General features: G+C 46.7%; 1 protein-coding gene across 1 annotated transcript in view; it reads right to left on the reverse strand.

Moving 5' to 3' along the window:
• Positions 1-19610, reverse strand: part of PTPRJ (protein tyrosine phosphatase receptor type J) — a 172347-nt gene that overhangs the window by 33273 nt on the left and 119464 nt on the right. Inside the window, exons 2-7 of the mRNA XM_053561756.1 lie at positions 13506-13524; positions 11892-12110; positions 9815-10075; positions 7040-7291; positions 5912-6151; positions 1750-2013 (exon numbers count right to left, since the gene is read on the reverse strand). Coding sequence (XP_053417731.1) covers positions 1750-2013; positions 5912-6151; positions 7040-7291; positions 9815-10075; positions 11892-12110; positions 13506-13524 — 1255 coding nt within the window. The remainder of the gene's footprint in view (positions 1-1749; positions 2014-5911; positions 6152-7039; positions 7292-9814; positions 10076-11891; positions 12111-13505; positions 13525-19610) is intronic.

Below are 19610 nucleotides of genomic sequence, written 5' to 3' on the forward strand. Positions count from 1 at the left end.
ATAATCCTTAAAGACTGGAGCACAACTTGCAGCCCCTCCTCCCTCTTTCCAGAACACGGCTGTGATGACCACAGCTCAGGCTACCAACACTGCAGCCGTGGCTACAGCTTCCTGATCCCGGGTCGCAGGTGAGAACATGACATTCCTGAATCCAGCAACTGCAGCAGAGGCTCCCGATTCCTCACTCCACAGTCGGTGGCTCTCCAGGGCAGCCAGTTCTGCAGCCTTAGGACAGGAGTCCTTTCTGGGAACCAATCCTAACACCTGCTCCTCAGCGATTACGGGCTAAATTGTGCCCAACTCCCAAAATGCATGCTAAGAAGAGGAGGTGAGGATGCAGATGGAAGGACAACCACGTGAAGACACAGGGAGAAGATGGCCATCTACAAACCCAAGGACAGGCTCAGAAGAAACCAAACCCACTGCCACCTCGGCCTCCATCGTCCAGCCTCTGGAACAGTCAGGAAAATATATTTCTGTTGTTTCAGCCACCCAGTCCGTGGTCCTCGTTACAGCAGCTGTAGCAAACTAATACACCAGCCCTTCCACTGACCCTATAAGCTCTCAAAGGACAATGCCTTTTGGCTTAAAATACCTCCTAGTTTGTTTCTTGCCATTAAGCCCTGGCTGACACTCCACCACCCCCATCCTGCCTAGTCCTGGGCTTCTGTTAGAGGAGAAAGAAATAAAATCATCTTGTTTAAGCCACTGATGATAACTTAGGAGGTGGGAGAGAAGGGGTTGTTGTAGTTTAGTAGTAAATAATAGAGAGATTAAACAGGAAAAAAGTAAAAGGGAAAGAAATGAAAATAGACTTTATTGCCCCTCCCCCACAAAAGCTTCCTGGGGAAGCATTTGCGTAAAGCATCCTTGTAGGACGAGCCTGGTGCAGAACCAGGCACCCTGGGTTAAATTTCCTGCTCACCACGTGCTAGCTCTACAGCCCTGGGCAAAGTGTTCAGCCGGGCTCTAGTTTGCTCATCTGTGAAAGGGGGACCCTAATACCCATCACGGAAGCCGCTGCTATGTGTGTAGAGCTCCTGGCCCTGAGCACAGCTGGTGTCTATGCTGATGATGAGCAGTAAAGTCGGGGTGATACTACTACACCCCTCGTACACCATTACTGTCTTATTTTACACTGTCAGCCTTCTTCAGAACAGAAAGCTTCTTATTTGCTTCTGAACATCTTATTTTTTTAGGGACATTTAGCAAACAAAAGATGAGACATACAGCTCATGTGCTAGCGTGTCATTATAATGCCAGCAGCCAAGGGACATGAACATGCAGGTTCTTTTTTTCTCCATATATCCGTTCCCTCCAGGTCTGTACCACACTACCATGGTCATTACAAGCACAGGCCACAGTCAAGACAGACCAGAGGTTTATCCTCGCCTCTGTCACTAACAAGGTGTGATGCCTGCCTACATCCCACCTCCTGGCCTTGGCTTCCTTATCCACAAAACAAAGCCAGCGCCAACCACATCTCTCTCAATGACTGGTTGTTGTGGACACTCAGTCAAACAGTGCGTGGAAAACGTGCCACGTGGAGCTCAGCCGTGGCAAGGTCCCCAAGTGAGCCAAGGATCACCATTATTATCTCACACACCCTGGAGGGGGTTAGAGCCCTCTGGACCCCATGCTGGGCTATGCATTCTCAGGGGGCAGGGTTGGAGCTTCTCCAGTCTGTATCTGAACCTGGCACATAGGAGGATGGCAAGAAAGGTTAGCTAGAGCAGCATGTGAACTCACGGGTGTACACTTGGAGGGAGCCCGGTGTGCCCTTGGTGTCACCTAGGAGAGGATACACTGTGACGTTGTAGAGGGTACTCGAGGTGAGTCCGAGGATGACGGCCTGCGTCTCATTGACGTTGAAAGAGAAGAAACTGGTCTCCGTAGCCACGACTATCTCATAGGTATAGACAGAGGATGACTCATTATCACTGATTTTCCAGGTCAGGGTCAAGCTTGTGGCACTGATGTTCACGACCGTGACGTCAAAAACCTGGCTAGCATCTGTGAGGACAGAAGAGAAATTAAAAATAACTACAACAGCAGAGAGAGAGACAGAAGTCATCATCGGGGCACGTCGCCAAGGCTGAGAAACACTCTCAGGGTCGTTCCTTCCTCCTCCACACCATCTAACCAAGCCGGCAAGGTGTGTGGGTCCCAGGCAAAGTCCAGCATCGCTGGCCAGTGATGAAACCAGCTGGCCCACCGCACCTGCAGGGCTACTCTTTGTCCTTTCTTGAGTTGACTTCAGAGATACAAAGAACTCATAAACGATAACGTGGACCCTACGTGTGCTTTGCCCTCGGTGCTAGAGAAGTCCCCAAGCATAAATCCATCTGAAAGTGAACACTATCCATGATCGATTAAAATTGCAGACTTCAAGCACGAGGCAGATTTGGGTTCCAAGCCCAGTTCTGCTTCAATAGCCAGTTGGGCCCCAGGAAAAGCACTTAAGCTCAGTTTCCTCATCTATAGAAATCAGGACAGCAACCCTAAGCTCTAGAAATGACAGCGTGAGAGTGCCAGGTATTAGCTGCGTGCCCACCCCACACTCCCAAGCTGCCCTCTGTCCTCCTCTCACCTGCTGTGGCCACGAGGCTACCCTGCACATAGCATTACCAACAGGCCTTACCGCATGTCTGTGACCAGGTCCCACAGGCCAGTAAGGTGGACGGGCACCAGAGGGCCAGGGGAGGTGGGCCGTGTCCCCCCACTCTGGGCCATGGGTCCTGACACAGCTGTGTCCCCCACTCTCCCCATATCCTCCCCTCACCTGCCAGACCTAGCAAGGCCTTCTGCCACAACTAGTTTGGGGGCCTCAGCATCCTTGATGGGTTTCCTAATGCTGCCCCACCTAACTAGTTTCTTGAAAGATGTGAGGTTTTCTCTGTGTGTGTGTGTGTGTGTGTGTGTGTGTGTGTGTCTTGTAATGGACTGAATGTGTGTCTCCCAAAATTCCTATGTTGAAATCCTAACCCCCAGTGAGATGGTAGCAGGAGGTGGGGCCTCGGGGGGGTAATGAGGTCAGGAATTATCTCCACTCAAGAGTGAGGATAGTGCCTACTAATCAAAGAGGCCTGAGAGAGACGCTCCCTCAACCCTGCAGCCGTGTGGGGACCCAGGGAGTCCCCAGCTCAGAAGAAGCCCTTCAACCCCAGTCTCAGACTTCTAGCCTTAATGTTTACCGGTCTGTGGTAATTTGCCATGCTGAACTCACTAAGACACGCACAGAGAAGGAACAGCTCCTGTAACTACTGTTTACCGTGCGCTGAGGCAGTGCAGCACAAACCAGAATGTGTGTGTACTCATACCTCCAAGACTCCAAACACCAGCACTATTTATTATTTTACTTTTCCTCAAACCACTTTAAAAAGCAGGGAACCCAAGACCCACACTGACCCACATGACCCCTTTTAGTCAATCAGGTGAAGGGTCTTTCCTCTGGCTGGACCTATCCCCACGGCTTCTCACACAAGCTTCTCGTGTGCAGGACAATCCCACCACTGCCGACGGCACCCGTGGGGGCTCCTCCTCCTCTTGGAGCTCACCCACCCTGTGGAAACCAAGCCCTCCTCCCCTGGCAGCCCACCCAGCCCTGCTGCTCCTGCAGAGCGCTCAGGGCCCTTGATGTGAGGTCCAGCAGCCTCTCCCACACCATATCCTCCCCACCCCACCCACACATCAGCAAAATCATCCCAAGGGAAGAAGTAAGGACACGGGGACCCTCCCTCAACACGGATTCCAAGAAAAGCTGCAAATGTTCTAGCTCTGTACAAGTAAGGCAGTCTGGCCCATGACTGCCTCCTAGTATTCTAAAACCCATTCCCCTCCCCCTTTACACTCTCTAAAGAAGAGACGGTTCTCAAAGCATGCAGGAAACCTCTCTCTAGGAGTTAAATCCAACCTCTTAGGAATTACCAGGGTCCCTGAGATGCCTACACACCCCAACGCCCCTCCTTCCCACACCCCACTCCTGCTTCCATTCCCATCACCCAAACCAGGGACACGGGCTGCCCTCCTGGCTGGTCTCCTGCCTGGGGGTCCCACTCTCCACGCCACCCACATTTCACCGTCCAACCATTCCTCTGACACCCAACTACCTAGTTATTCCTTAGGTACAGCGAGGTCTATGGGCCTATCACAGCCTTTGTAAATATTTGTTTACAAAAAGAATTTTTTTTTCTTAAGTCATCAAATAGCCAGAGCAACCTGATGGGCCTCAAACAAGAAGCCACAGCCTCCCTTGCAGCCCCGCGGCCCTCAGCTCACCTGCTCTCAGCTTCCACACACCCACCTCAGGTCCACTCAGGGCACTTTCCCTCAGGGTGTGTCCTCAATGACCTGTCTTCGACTTCCCCCCATGTATACAGAGCCTCATGTCCTCCCTGTAGGAGAGGCCTTCCCCAAGACTGGAGGTTAGGACTGTGCTCCCACAGTCCAGGGTCCACAGCAGCACGGGGGCAGCTAGTGTGAACAGGGCCATGATACTTGCACGGGGCCCAACCTCCCTACCGAACAGAACCCCGACCTTTTTGGTGGAGGAGGTACTTGTCACCTGCGGGAAGATGGGGAGATAGCAACTCCCTCCCCCAGCACAGCCATGCAGAAAGCAGACTCTGACACCTCCTCCCTCCCAGACTTTGAACCCTGGTGTGTCACTAGATCTAGCACAGCCCAGCCCTCCGGAGGGCTGTTTCTCTCCTTATTCCTCTAGCCCTGACACTTGCTCCCTCAGTTTTGTGAGCCTATGACAGCCTTTGGAAATGTAAATATATGTATATCTGGATCAAATACCCAGACTCAGTCCTCTCTGCCTACAATCAGGCTGTATTCACTCCTGAGCCCATCCAGTCTGACTGTGTACTTTTCTGTGTGTCTGCCTCACCTCCCCAGCTGTCCTCAACATTCCCTGAGGGTAGAAACCATGCATTTCTTTACTCTCTCATCTGCACCAATCCAAAAGCCTCCAAATACTGGTCAGTTTGGAGAGTGGCCACGCTGGTACTGACAGCCAGGAAGCAGCAACTGTGCAGTCAGCAAGTGCTTCAATAAAAGACCTGTCTGAACCCCAAAGGAAGGCCCAAAGAGGGAACTGGTTTCTTTATCTCACAGGGATTAAAAATTAACCAATGGTTCTCTATTTATAAGAGAAAGCTATTATACCAGCCTGTCTCACTGGCTAAATGCAGATAAATGAAAGATGGACTCATATGAGAGCTGCTCTATCTGTTTTATAACGGAGGGTTATTATGAAAGTTTAGAGATACCAAAAATCAAGAAATACAAAATCCATCAGATGGAAACATATGAAGCCCTCCCGGCAATACTGATAAGCCAAGCAAGTTCAAACTTGTACCTGTGAATCAGAAAGGACACTGTTGACATAACACAGTCTGTCTCAGAACTTTCATAGTGACCTACGTATACGTACTGCACTTAAAGAAAGACATGTCTTGCCCAAGAAGTTCAGAAGAAACTCAGGAGATCACCTCTGTCCAAAAAATCTTCCAGAAACTTCTTCCAGACAACAAAACTTGCTAAGCAGGAAATAACTCAGAGGGTGGGAGCCCACTGCTCAGTGGTTAGGGTGCCAGCCACATGTACCAGGCCTGGTGGGTTCAAACCCCGCACTGGCCTGCTAAAACAAACAAACAAAAATAATAATAACTGGGCGTTGAGGTGGGTGCCTGTAATCCCAGTTACTAGGAAGGCTGAGGCAAGAGAATCGTTTGAGCCCAAGAGTTGGAGGTTGCCATGAGCTATGATGCCATGGCAGTCTGTGAGACAAAGTGAGATTTTTGTCTCAATAAATTTTTTAAATTGAAGAAAAAGAAAGAACTCAGAACCAGAATCTCAGAAGACACGACTTTGTGCTGGAGCCATTTTATAAAATTCAACATACCTGTCGTGAACTCTACAGTCTGAGGCTTTCCTTCTGTGCCACCTGCTGCTTGAGAATAAACAGTGGCCTTGTACTGAGTGCCAGGCTTTAACCCAACAAGCAGGACGTGTGTATCTTGGGACTGCTGGCCAGAGGATGGAGCCGTAGGCCCAGGGAAGTTCACAACACACACAGGCATGGTAGCACTGTCGCAGGCCTGGGGCCAGGTGTCTGCCAGGCTTCTTTCAGTGCCGTTGACATCTGTTTCAAGCAAAGAAACAAAGACATTAACCACAAGAGGGAAACACGTCCCCCATCTTTGTTCAGCACCCCCACCCCATAAGATGACTCGTCAGACAGTGCCCACAGGTGGTACTCCATGTGAACGCTGTAGTGTCTGCAAATGACTACTCCAAGGTCAGTGCAGAAAACAGCTGCCAGATTTTCCATCTAAGCATCCCTTTCTCAGTGGGTGGGATAAGCTCCTCCAAAGGCTCAACTTGGATTAACACACCTGCTATTTGTTCAACTAAAAGATAAAAACACTAACGGGGGCTCAGTGCCAATAGCTCAGTGAGTAGGGCATCCAATAGCTCAGTGAGTAGGGCATCCAACAGCTCAGTGAGTAGGGCATCCAATAGCTCAGTGAGTAGGGCATCGGCCACATACACTGAAGCTGGTGGGTCCAAGCCTGGCCTGGGCCTGCTAAACAACACTGACAACTGCAACAAAAAAACAGCTGGGCATTGTGGCAGGTGCCTGTAGTCCCAGCTACTCGGGAGGCTGAGGCAAGAGAATCGCTTAAGCCCAAGAGTTTGAGGTTGCTGTGAACTATGACGGCACAGCACTCTACCAATGGTAATATAGTGAAACCACTAAAAGGACATCTACTCTCTCCTGGATGCCAGATTCCAGAAAGTTTCCATCCCCATCACCATTCCAAGCCCCATATGTCCACCTATAAATTGAGAACACCCTCCCTTCCTTCCTCATTCAGACGCGGGCTCACACTAAAATGCAGAGGGAAAGCCCTCTGCCCTACACAGTCTAAAACTCTATACCAATCGAAGAACAGTATTTTTTAAAACTGCCAAGTTCCTGAAAATCAAAACTGGCAAGAAAAACGAGAGGCACAATTTTCTAACTTACCTAAAAGGAAGGAAGGAACCAGGTCTCTCTTCACCTCATTCGATTCTAGAAGACGCAGATTGAAACAGCATCGACTCCCTGGCTTCAAGTCTAAAATACTGATTGTTAAGTTTTCAGTAGACTCGTCAAGGCTTCTGCCTTCCAGAAGCATCTGGCAGGAGGCAGTGCCATTGTCATTGCTCCAGGAGACAACAACCTTCCTCATATCCACGGAGTCAACACGAAGACCAGAAACCAGAGTAGGAGCAGGCGCTATTTTAAAAACACATGATGGGCATTAAAGGACAAGATATGGACAGTCACTTTACATGAAGACTAACTGGAGTCACCGATGTCTGAATCTGATTCACAACAGTGGTTCTCAACCTTCCTAATGCCTCCTAATGCCGCAACCCTTTAATACAGTTCCTCAGGTTGTAGTGACCCCCAACCATAAAATTATTTTCGTTGCTACTTTATAACTGTAATTTTGCTACTGTTTTGAATCCTAATGTAAGTATCTGATATACAGGATGTATTTTCTTTGTTACAAAGGGGTCGCGACCCACAGGTTGAGAAACGCTGCACTAAAAAATACTTCTTTACCCAATGCATTTCCATCATTTCACGGTGGGAGAAAAAAAACATCAAAATGCAGAAAAGAAGTCCGGGCACGGTGGCTCACGCCTGTGATCCTAGCACTCTCAGAGGCTAAAGCAGGTGGAATGCCTGAGCTTACAGGTTCGAGACCAACCTGAGCCAGAGTGAGACCGTGTCTGTAAAAAAAAATAGCCAGGCATTGTGGCAGGTGCCTGTAGTCCCAGCTACTCAGGAGGCTGAGGCAAGAGAACCACTTGAGCCCAAGAGTTTGAGGTTGCTGTGAGCTATCTACCAAGGGCAACAAAGTGAAACTCTGTCTCCAAAAAAAAAAAAAAAATGCAGAAAAGAGGGGAAAGAACAAACCTTGAAACCAAAATGCCTTAGTTTAGTCTCTGCACTATTCTCCCATGATTAACCCCAACGATGATTTGAAACTCTTGTAAATTACCTCCTTTAAACAGAGGCATTTAGTTATATTTGCTTTAGATGTTGGGAACAAGGCATCAAATAAAGTGATTGCTTGTTAAGTCTAATGGTTTCAATTCAAGATAATACAAATAATGTCATTTTACAGTATCAACACATTTCAACTAAGGAGCACATTGCTGTCTTCCAACCCCAAGGGGATCTTCCAGAAGACTTTCCATCTATACTATACCCCTGCCCTTCCTTCCATCACTGTATGTGGCTGACAGGGACATAATCCAACCACTCCCTCTGGGTCTGAGAAGAGCAGTGGGGACCAGAGGCCAGGCAGCTTGCTCGAGAGCACCCACTACTGGTTGTGGTGGGGAACCAGAGCCCAAGCTCCAGCCTGAAGCGCCAGTGAGTGCAGGTGGTGGGACAGTTTGAGCCAAAACCCTGCCTGAGCTCTGCAGGGGCTGAACATACAGACACAGCCTGGGTGACCCTAAGGCACTGTCCAGCTCTGAAACAACACAATCCACTCTGGGACCCAATTCCTCACAACAAATGTCTCTTGTGCAAAGAGTTGTTTGTGTGCCTTTTTCTTTTTACTCTTATTCAAGAACTGTAACACCCAGAAGCCCGCCAGGTCCTCCAAGAAGCAGGTGTCCCTGGCCCTCACCAGACCTGGGTGACTGTCACAAGCATCACTGCCCGGCAGGGGTCTGGAGACAGGCACTTGGGCTCCCGCCCCACCACCTGCTGCTCAGTAACTCTGAGATGTCAAATGAAACTTAACTTCTCCACTTTACACTTCAGCTACAGCCCCCAGGGTGACTGTGAGGACAAAATAACATATTAAGGAAGCACATACCGGCTCGGTCACTAGGAACCTACTCGGGCACAGCCCTGTGCTCGGGGCTCGGGGTGGACAGAGATGCCCAGCACCTTTGCCAGGTATGTCCTGCCACCTCACCACCGCCTTGTCCTACGTCAGCCGCTCTGTGTCACCTTGTCCCCATTGCCATGTCTAAATTCTGTGTCTTTTTCTTCATGAATTCTCTCCTGTCATCTCTCCACCTTCTCTTCGGGCGTACCTGGACCTCCCCCGCCAATGGCACCGCACACGCTGGGATCAGAAAGCACACAGGGGACCTCTTTTTTCCATTTTTGGTTCTCTACGCCTTAAAAAGAGTTTCTCGCTTATGTGTTAGATTTTTTAATTTAGGGCTCTTTTCAGCTTGAAAAAAAAAAAAAGAGCTCAAGTTTGCCGCTTATAAAAGATGGCTTAGGTTACGGACATCTAAGCTAAATCAAAATCTAAGCTGTCCAATCTTAATTAAAACCCAAATGTCACTGAGCTTTTATTTCATGTGAAACCCACACTCCTCAATAAAGTGTGCCAAAATTTCCTGCCCAACAGAAGCTCCTGGGAACCACATAAACAGCCATCATTTCCCTGGGAACATAAAAGGCAGGTAATTGCCATCAAAATGCATTTCCAGTGTGGTCTCTACTCCTGAGCCTTAACAGGAAAGTGGGTGTTAACCAAGAACAGCAAACATTCTTAAAACCAAACAGAAGTAGTTAGAACTTCTCAAATCACATAGGATCTTCATGGTGAATGATCTGACCACCGGAACTCCTGGGCTTGAAACAACACAGCACCTTTTCTCCCCTAGTTTACAAAAACTATCTCTTTCCTACGGGCAACTTGAATGGACAGGGCTCCAGAACCCAGGATATACTAAGAACTGGCCCTTGATCACCCCCAGAATCCAAACCTCTTACCTGTTGTGACATTTCTGAAGCTGGGATCTCCCCAGACCTCCTTGCCCATTCCCGGAGTGATGGAGAACTGATAAAAAGTCTCTGGACTTAAGTCTGTGATGCCACACCTGGTTTGACTCGTAACACAAACTGGTTTACCTTCCACTTCATTCGTCACTCTGTATGTGTACTGGGAAGCAGCCGTGTCATTGTTTTTCCAGGTTAGGGTCACATTTGTTGGACTGATAGAAACAGCTTCAATGTCAAATACAGAACTGGGTCCTATTTAAATATTGTTTTCAAAAAAAGAGGAAGAAAAATTACATTTAGAAAAAAAGAATGTAAGCAGGAAGCCTTCTCTGGACATCTACTTCCAGCAGTGAATTTCACAATCACAGACTTTAATTTCTTTTTACTTGCCTCTAGACATCCCTGCAACAAAATCTACTTAAGTCCTTATACATACGTGCAGGTGTGCTGGTGAAACAGAGGCTTTAGGACGGAGGTAACCCTGACAGAAACTGATCATGTTACTGTGACTGCAACGGAGGGGTCAGAGCTGCCCAGAGGCTGATGTGAAAGAGACGGAGGCTGCACCGGTGGGTCTATCTCCCCGTTCTCACACAACACTGCACTTAGAGAGATGCTCTTTGAGACAGAAACACATATAATAGTTGTTGCCAGATCCTGATGTCAGAAGGAAACTTAGCAGATTTCTGACACAAAATGGCAAGGGCAAAAGAGCATAAGGAGAAAAGAGCTGGTCTGGAGATACGGTTGTGGACCTGAAAACCGCTCTAGCCGTTTGCTATATGACTAGAATTAGTTTCTTAAAACCTCTCAGTCTCAGGTTCCTCTGTTCACAGCTCTAACACACCTCACTAAACATGAAAGATTATGACTAAACCACCAGGATATGATAAACGAGGTCGCTGGATTCAGACATTATAAATCTGGGTTCGGAGTTCAATTCTACTTGAAATCAGCCATGTAGTTTTACTCAAAGTCACCTCATATCATCTTCTGTAAAACTGTACATGTACAGGATCCTAAACCAACAGATGTCATCATGATTATTAACAGTAAAATCATCCCATGGACGCATCCTAATTAATTCAGAAAAGGAGTAACAAGCAGAAACAGAAAAATAAAACACAGAAGAAAAGGCCCTGATTCTCAGCTCAGCGCCTATAGCTCAGTGGCTAGGGTGCCAGCCACGTACACTGAGGCTGGTGGGTTTGAATCCAGCCTGGGGCTGCCAAACAACGACAACTACAACCAAAAAATAGCTGAGTGCTGTGGCGGACACCTGTAGTCCCAGCTACTTGGGAGGCTGAGGCAAGAGAATTGCTTGAGCCCAAGAGTTTGAGGTTGCTGTGAGCTGTGACACTACAGCACTCTATTGAAGGCAACATAGTGAGACTCTGTCTCAAAAAAAAAGTAAGAAAGAAAGAAAGAAAAGAAAAAGAAAGTGGGGCCTAACAGGATCAATGACTTTTCCAAGGTTACATAACTAGAGACTGGCAGACCCAGGAAACAAACCCAGGTCTCTCTGGTGCTGAGTCAGTTGGGCTCCTCACTGCACTATCATCACGATACTTAAAAGCAGAAAGGAGGGCTCGGCACCTGTAGCTTAAGCGGCTTAGGCGCCAGACACATACACCTGAGCTGGTGGGTTTGAATCCAGCCTAGACCCGCCAAACAATTGACAGCTGCAACCAAAAAATTAGCTGGGCGTTGTGGTGGACACCTGTAGTCCCAGCTACTTGGAAGGCAGAGGCAAGAGAATCGCTTGAGCCCAGGAGTTAGAGGTTGCTGTGAGCTGTGATGCCACAGCACTCCACCCAGGGTGACAGCTTGAGGCTCTGTCTCAAAAAAAAAAAAAAGGCAGAAAGGAGAGTGTCAAAGCACCTCTTGTAGTGACCAGGCATCCCTCAATCCAAGTGGCAGGGCCAAGAATGGGGGAAAGAAAGATATAAAAGTCACTCTTTAATATATAAGTCTCAGATGAAGTGATTTCAAACACACAGCTGATAAGATGACAGCTATCTATGTTCTCAAACCCTACAATCCATCCCAAAAGAAACGTCTTGCTCACTTGTTTCCACTTGTTGACAACAGATACTGGAGCCATTTGAGAAGGTTAAATTATAGCGCGTCCCAGGAGTGAGTCCCTCAATTTGAGCACTGCCAGGGTCAACTGGGGAACTCCAGCCACTCGGAGCAGTCACATTTATTACTGAAAAGTTTCCTGGTATATCATTAAAATTAATTCCAGTGGCTGAAGATGTGTAGTTGAATGGACCACAGCTGACACCTAAAATGCAAGAAAGAAAAAAAAACCACATAAACTAATAAAATGACATCTCCCACCACACACTTGCCATACAAAAGATTATTATTGTAATTTTTAAAATTTATTATAGTTCTGTCTTCCTGATTTAAAATATCTGTACATAGACATTTTCCTACATACCAGTGATTCAAGCCTGCAAGAGGTACATACCAGCTTATTTACCAAATGGATTAACAGAAGAAAAACCAACAGTAGAACACTCCCCACTGTCCACACAGGCTCTGCATAATTACTGTGATTAATAAAGATGTGCTTTATTAGAAAGTTTTAACAAAATCTTTCCCTGTTGTATGGCACTATGAGAACAATCTATTTTATCTCTATGGTTCACAAACTGGGATTTTTGACAATCAGGAAAAACAGTTCTCAAATTTTGGAGACAAACTAAAGCTACTGATTTTAATTTTTCCCATAAGATACATTTGTTAAAACTACTATTATTTTTATTTCTTATAGAAACATTTTATGACCAAAAAAATAGTAAGAGCATAATCCCAAAATGGATGGTTCTTTCAACTAAATATATTTCCTTCAAAACTTACTATATCATCTTTATTTTTCTCATTTTAGTGTGAACAGAATGGACCAGCACCAATCAGCAATTGGGCCCCAGCCTTCTATATGAGAGCAAAATATACAGAAGACTGTGTCTGGTTTTCCAAAGGTGATACAAACCCTGTACACCATTTTTTTTTTTTTTTTGAGACAGAGTTTCACTTTGTCACCCTCAGTAAAGTGCCATGGCATCGCAGCTCACAGCAACCTCAAACTCTTGGACTCAAGTGATTCTCTTGCCTCAGCCTCCCAAGTCACTAGGACTACAGGCACCAACCACAACGCCCGGCTAAGTACACCATTTTTAAAATGTGTCAGTATAGCAACACAAGGGCAATGTAGCAAGGTAAGAAATACTTATGGGATCAGAGTACATAAAATATAGAAAAATCATACTGCATTGGAGTTCCAGTTAAATCATCCATGGGTATAGATCCATAAGTATCACATAAAATATTTATATTACTGAAAAATATTCATATTTTATGTGTCACAGTCACACAGCCAAATTTTTTCTTTCATTCGTTATTCCCATGTTCACCCTACTTCCAAAGAAAAACTGGGAACGAAGCATTTAATAAATTAGCATTTTCTGGGGCGGTGCCTGTGGCTCCAGGAGTAGGGCACGGGCCCCATATGCCAGAGGTGGTGGGTTCAAACCCAGCCCCGGCCAAAAAATAAATAAATAAATAAATAAATAAATAAGCATTTTCTGTGATTTCCACATTGCTGTTCTGTTGCTCTGTGTCACTAGGGGGCAGTAGCGTACAGCACAAGTACAGAGAGGGACGTGGTACTCACAGTCACCTGCGCACACCATCTGTAACAGAAACAGAAAACGGAAGTCAGCGGATTTATTCAGCCCTGAAAAATGCAAATCAGAAATGAAGCAGCTGAGGACTTAATAATGGGGGTAGGGCAGTAAAAAGTACTTTAAACAAAGGCCTGCTGGCCAAGGTATGTCTTGGGACATTAAATGCAGAGACTCAATGAAACCACCTTTCAGATACAGACAAAAGATCAACTCGGTTACACAGAGGCCAACCAGCTGTCGCTCCCTGTGTCCCAGACCCGGGCAGCTTCCCAGGTCGGCACCTCCCCCGGGATTGCTGCGTGACCAACTGACGTAGAAAGACACAGAAGCAGAATCAAAGGTTGTCAGAGCCAGAAAAAAAGGAAACCAGGTCTAATATGCCCCTTCCCCAGAACCATCTGCAGGTTGTGACTACAGGGTGGAAAGCCAGAGGCACTGTCAGTGGACAAAAATTCCTCTTTTTCTTTCTATCAGTAGATGGCAGTATTTTTTAATCATATGGCAAGCAGTTTGGGGAAGAATGAAACTGAAGAGGGCTCAAAGATTTAGCTGACAAGAGTGTCTCAATGTGAGATCTTTAGATGGGGGGGTCTTTGGGAATATTCACAGTGATCCATAAATTATTTCCCCATACTTTAAAAGCCTAAAACAATTCAAGGTTATACATTCTATTGTTTTCCATAACACACCTTTTTTGGTGAATGGGATTTTTCAAATTATGGTCCTCATGAAGAAAATAACCAAATAGAGTTGAAATTCAAACTCTTAACCAAAGCCCACCCGCCCCTCTGGTCTCACGGACCCTTCACATTCTCAAAGGTGGTTTCCCCTTAGAGCCTTTATTAGATATTTATTTCCTTCTCCAAAAGCACTGTGCCCAGATCTTCCCAGGGCCTGGCAAAACATGCCACCTCCCCAGCAAGCCCTTCTCTAAGCAGCCAGGGAAAGCACCGCCCCCCAGTTCCACGACATCATGGTCTCCTCCCACTCCAGCATATGCTCCACCAGAACAGAGCCCTGTGTCTACAACGGTGCACACGGCAGGTGCTCAATAAATGCCCCTGGAAGGAGAGAATAAGCCTGAAAAAGAGAAAAGACTTGTCCCAGGTTCCACCCCCTGCTCAAACTTTCCCTTTCTCCAACCCCTCACGATCTTCAAGCCCTCAGCATCTCGGGCCTACATGTTATCAGTTCATGTCCCTGCCTCCAGCCCCCGCCCATCAGTCTATGCTGAGCCTCAGTCCACAAGTCGATGACAAATCACAGGAGACAGGGAAAGAAAAGAGGAGTCCATGGCTGGGCAAGTCCCGCAGGGCAGCAAACATTTTTTTGGCCTAGTAGTTGGAAACATTAAAGTCCATAGGATCGAGACTCCAGGATGGCAGGTCCTAGCCCCTCCCAATTCCAATGTCCCTTGGCATGTGCCTCTATGTGTGTATCCTCAAAACTATCTAGATCCTGCCCTCAAGACAGGTCTCTAAATGGGTAATTCAGCGTAGAAAGCACTGAGTACTCATAACAATCAATCCTCAAGCATCTGCATGGGTCAAGCACTCCACTAAAGTGCTGGAGCTAAAGCAGACAGCCTCCTAAAGAGGATAACACACGACCAAATCACAGGACAGGTGAATGATACCCCAGGCACAGGTGTACTCGCTAAGGGAAGTCAGAAGAGGGTATGCAGGATAAAAAAAAAAGAGAGAGAGAGAGAGAGAAAAAATAAGTCCGGGCATGGTGGCTCATACCTGAAATCCTAGCACTCTGGTAAGCCAAGGGTGGATTGCTCGAGCTCACGAGTTCAAGACCAACCTGAGCAAATCGAGACCCTATCTCTACTAAAAATAGAAAAACTGAGGCAAGAGGATCATTTGAGCCCAAAAATTGGAGGTTGCTGTGAGCTATGACACCACAGCACTCTACCAAGGGTAACAAAGTGAAACTCTGTCTCCAAAAAAAAAAAAGAGGGCGTGCAGAAAGGTAAAGAGTGTCTATGAAGCTTTGATCTTTGTCTACAGTCAGAGACTGTATAAACCAGATGTCCTCAAATGTTTTAAACAGGGGGTCAGTTCACTGTCCTTCAGACCGCTGGAGGGCCGGACTATAGTTTAAAAAAAAAAAAACTATAGACAACTTCCTATGCACACCGCACATATCTTATTTTGAAGTAAAAAAAAAAAAAAGGGGGGAACAAATACAATCACACCGCCTCATGTGGCCTGTGGGCTGCAGTTTGAGGACCCCTGATATAAACATTCACAGACTAATGATCCTCATGTGGGACAATTTTCAAATAGCTCTGAGTTCTTCAAACAAAAGTGCAAAGATCTCGTCTTGGAGAAAAAGCCAAGTTTCTGGGAGATTAAAATCGCAGTTTTGAGTATTTATGCCCCAGGCATTTAATCAAATACACACAGCGTGCTAACTGCTGGGCACTGTTCAAATATTAACACGCTTTGTCCTCCCAACAACCTTGAAAGGTGGGCACAGGTCACAAACAGCTGATAAACTGCAGTACCTGGATTTAACCCAGCTACTCAGACTCTAGAATGATAAGTGCTTAATCACTAACTCTGCTACCACCCAACATAAAAGAAGGTAGACAGAAATGTACTAGGATTTTTAATTAATTTCAAAAGATACTAGCATGTTCCACTCAGTCTCTCCACCCTCCAAAAACTCCGGCAAGCAGAGTACAAGAGCTCCTTGACAGAGACAGGTGAGGTTTCTCCTTGCAACCCTTCCAAAGGCCCTAGGTGCTACGCAAACATGCCAACCTGGGTCTCTTCCAAATACTGTGAAGTAGTGACCAATGCAAAAACACATTCCAGCACATGACTTCATGTCTTTCCTGGCCTCGCTCACCCTCTTTTTTCCCTCATCTTCACCTCCCTGGAGCTGGCATCTGAATGTGTGAGTGCTTGCCTCAAAGCCAAGGAGCCAAAAGAAACCAGACTAAGATACAGCGCAAGAAGACCTAGGAGTCTGCAAGGGAGTTCTAGAGAGGAGACTAATAAAAAGGGATGCACAAGGGGGTGGGGGGGAACTACCCTGCTTTACCAGACTTCATACAGTCTGTCTGTGATGGCTGGAGGTGCTGCAGTCACTCTGTGACAAGGAGGAGGAAACCATCCATTTGCTGAAGACAGGTGAGAAAAGAAGGAAAACACTTAGATCCTTGACCTACTAACTTAATCAACTTTAAACCCTTCTGCTTCCAGGCTTTTTGCCTGGGGAGATAAAACACTCCCTTACTATTTAATTATAGTCATGACATTTTGGTCAATGGACCGTATACATGACAGTTGTCCCATAGATTATAATGGAGCTGAAAAATCCCTATAGCCTAGTGACATCGCAGAGTAATACATTACGTTTCCTACATTTAGATATGTTTAGGTACACAAATACCACTGTTACAGTTGCCTACAATGTTTAGTACAGTCACACCCTGCCAGGTTTGTGACCCAGGAGCAACAGGCTGTGCCATATGCCCAGGTGTGTAGTAGGCTACACCTTTTGCATTTGTATAAGTACACTCTATGATATTCGTGCAAGGATGAAATCTCCTAGTGATCCATTTCTCTGACTCTACTTTTGTTTGGGTTGTCTCTTATTTGCAACAAAATGTTAAGGTAAGGTTTCTCCCTGCAACTCTTTCTGTTGACAACAGTCCTTGCTATTGGTACCTAATTTTCACATTAACCCTCATTTTTACAGAGAAAAAAACTGAGAGATAAAGGATCTGTCATCCAGGGTCACGGCCTTGCAAACTCTTCCACCAAGCACAGATTTTTTTTTTTTTTTGTAGAGACAGAGTCTCACTTTACCACCCTCGGTAGAGTGCTGCGACGTCACAGGACTCACAGCAACCTCCAGATCTTGGGCTTACGCGATTCTCTTGTCTCAGCCTCCCAAGCAGCTGGGACTACAGGCGCCCGCCACAACACCCGGCTATTTTTTCGTTGCAGTTGTCATTATTGTTAGCAGGCCTGGGCCAGCTTGAACCCACCAGCCTCGGTGTATGTGGCTGGTGCCCTACTCACTGAGCTATGGGCGCCAAGCCAACTGCATTCTTTTAAAAGTGTGAAGTATCGGGCAGCGCCTGTTGCTCAGTGGGTAGGGCGCCTGCCCCATATACTGAGGAGGCGGGTTCAAACCTGGCCCGGCCAAACTGCAACAAAAAATAGCCGGGCTTGGTGGTGGACTCCTGTAGTCCCAGTTATTTGGGAGGCTGAGGTAAGAGAATCGCCTAAGCCCAGGAGTTGGAGGTTGCTGTGAGCTGTGATGCCATGGCACTGTACTGAGGGCGACAAAATGAGACTCTGTCTCTAAAAAGAAAAAAAAAAAAAAAAAACAAAATGTGAAGGCAAAAGTGGAAACCTAATAAGCACATGTATATGTAAAAAAAAATGAAGTATCCATCATGCCAGGTCTAGCAGGGTATGTTTACAGGTGTCTTTTAAAATCTCGGGCGGCGCCTGTGGCTCAGTGAGTAGGGTGCCGGCCCCATATACCGAGGGTGGTTTCGTGCAAGGATGCCACAGCACTCTACTGAGGGCAACAGCTTGAGACTGTCTCAAAAAAATAAAGAAATAAAATAAAATAAAATAGTTACCCCTTGAACAAGACAGGTTTAAACTGCATTGGTCCACTTATCAGAGATTCTCTTCCACCTCTGCAACCCTAAGACAGCAGGACCAACTCCTCCTCCCTCTCCGCCTACTCAACATTGAAGGATGAAGATCACTATGATGACCCATTGTCAGTTAATGAACAGTAAATGTATTTTCTCTTCTTTATGATTTTCTTAATAATGTTTTGTTTTCTTTAGCTTACTTTATAAGAATACAGGACATAATACACATAACATACAAAATATCTGCTAATCAGCTGTTGATGTTACCAATAAGGCCTCTGGTCAACAGCAGGGTAGCACTAATAAAGGTGGGGGGGGGGCATGAAAAGTTATATTCAGATTCTCAACCTGAATATTCAGCCTGACGTACTGAGGACAAAACTAAGTGATCGATCTGAGCGGCTGCTGTCATCATCGCCATCCTTAAATGTTTACAAAACCCTACAAGGTATTCTTATCCCTATTGTACAGGTAACACCATCAAGGCTGAGATCCTCCTGACAAAAACCAGTGGGCAATCTGAAACTCACAGTCTTCCAAGTATTTCTTTTTTCTAAGTATTTAAAGAGAGCAACAAATCAGTTACAGAGGAGAAACAGTAACAAGCGGTTTGTCCAAGAACAAGCAGCCAGAGAGGAAGCACCAAAACCAGAACCCAGGTCTCCGAGACTCCAACCACTCAAACCAAGCTTCTGCAGCCCCTTGTCCTGGGATGCAGGCCTGGAGGGGGCAAGCACTGCTCACCCCTCCTTCTCACCGGCAAAGTCACCTATATGTATGACTCATGGCTTCTGCTGGCCCCCACAGCTGGACAAAAGGGGCAAACTCTGCGGAGATTAAACTCCTTGGTGCAGCACAGGAAGAATAAGGTACTGTCCGCAGTTCCGCCAAAGACTTCTGGTTATCAGACTTCAGCTATCCCAGGCCTAGCAGAAAACCCATCAGTCAACCAGATGTACCCAACAATGCGCAATGCTACTTGTAAGCAGAGTCTTCTCTAACCTCTTTTCTGGCTTTTTTGTTTGTTTGTTTTATTGCCCTCAGTAGAGTGCTATGGCATCATAGCTCACAGCAACCTCAAACTCTTGGGCTCAAGTGATCCTCTTGCCTCAGCCTCCTGAGTAGCTGGGACTACAGGCACCTGCCACAAAGCCCGGCTATTTTTAGAGATGACGTCTCATTCTTGCTCAGGCTGCTCTCGAACCCATGAGCTCAGGGCAATCCACCTGCCTCAGCCTCCTGGAGTGCTAGGATTACAGGCATAGGCCACCAAGCCCAGCCCTCCCTCCTCTTTTTCTGAGGGGCAGCCCCTCACTGTTGAGCCTTCCAGCCTCGTTCACGGTCCCCTGCCCCAGAGATGGTTCCTGTTTCACAACCTCCTTTGGCTGTGCAGCTGAGCCAAATCCCCTCTGGGAACCATCACCAGTCCCAGAACTGCGGTTCCAGTCACAAGGAT

The sequence above is a fragment of the Nycticebus coucang genome, chromosome 14, assembly GCF_027406575.1.
Source record: "Nycticebus coucang isolate mNycCou1 chromosome 14, mNycCou1.pri, whole genome shotgun sequence".
Classification (NCBI taxonomy): domain Eukaryota; kingdom Metazoa; phylum Chordata; class Mammalia; order Primates; family Lorisidae; genus Nycticebus; species Nycticebus coucang.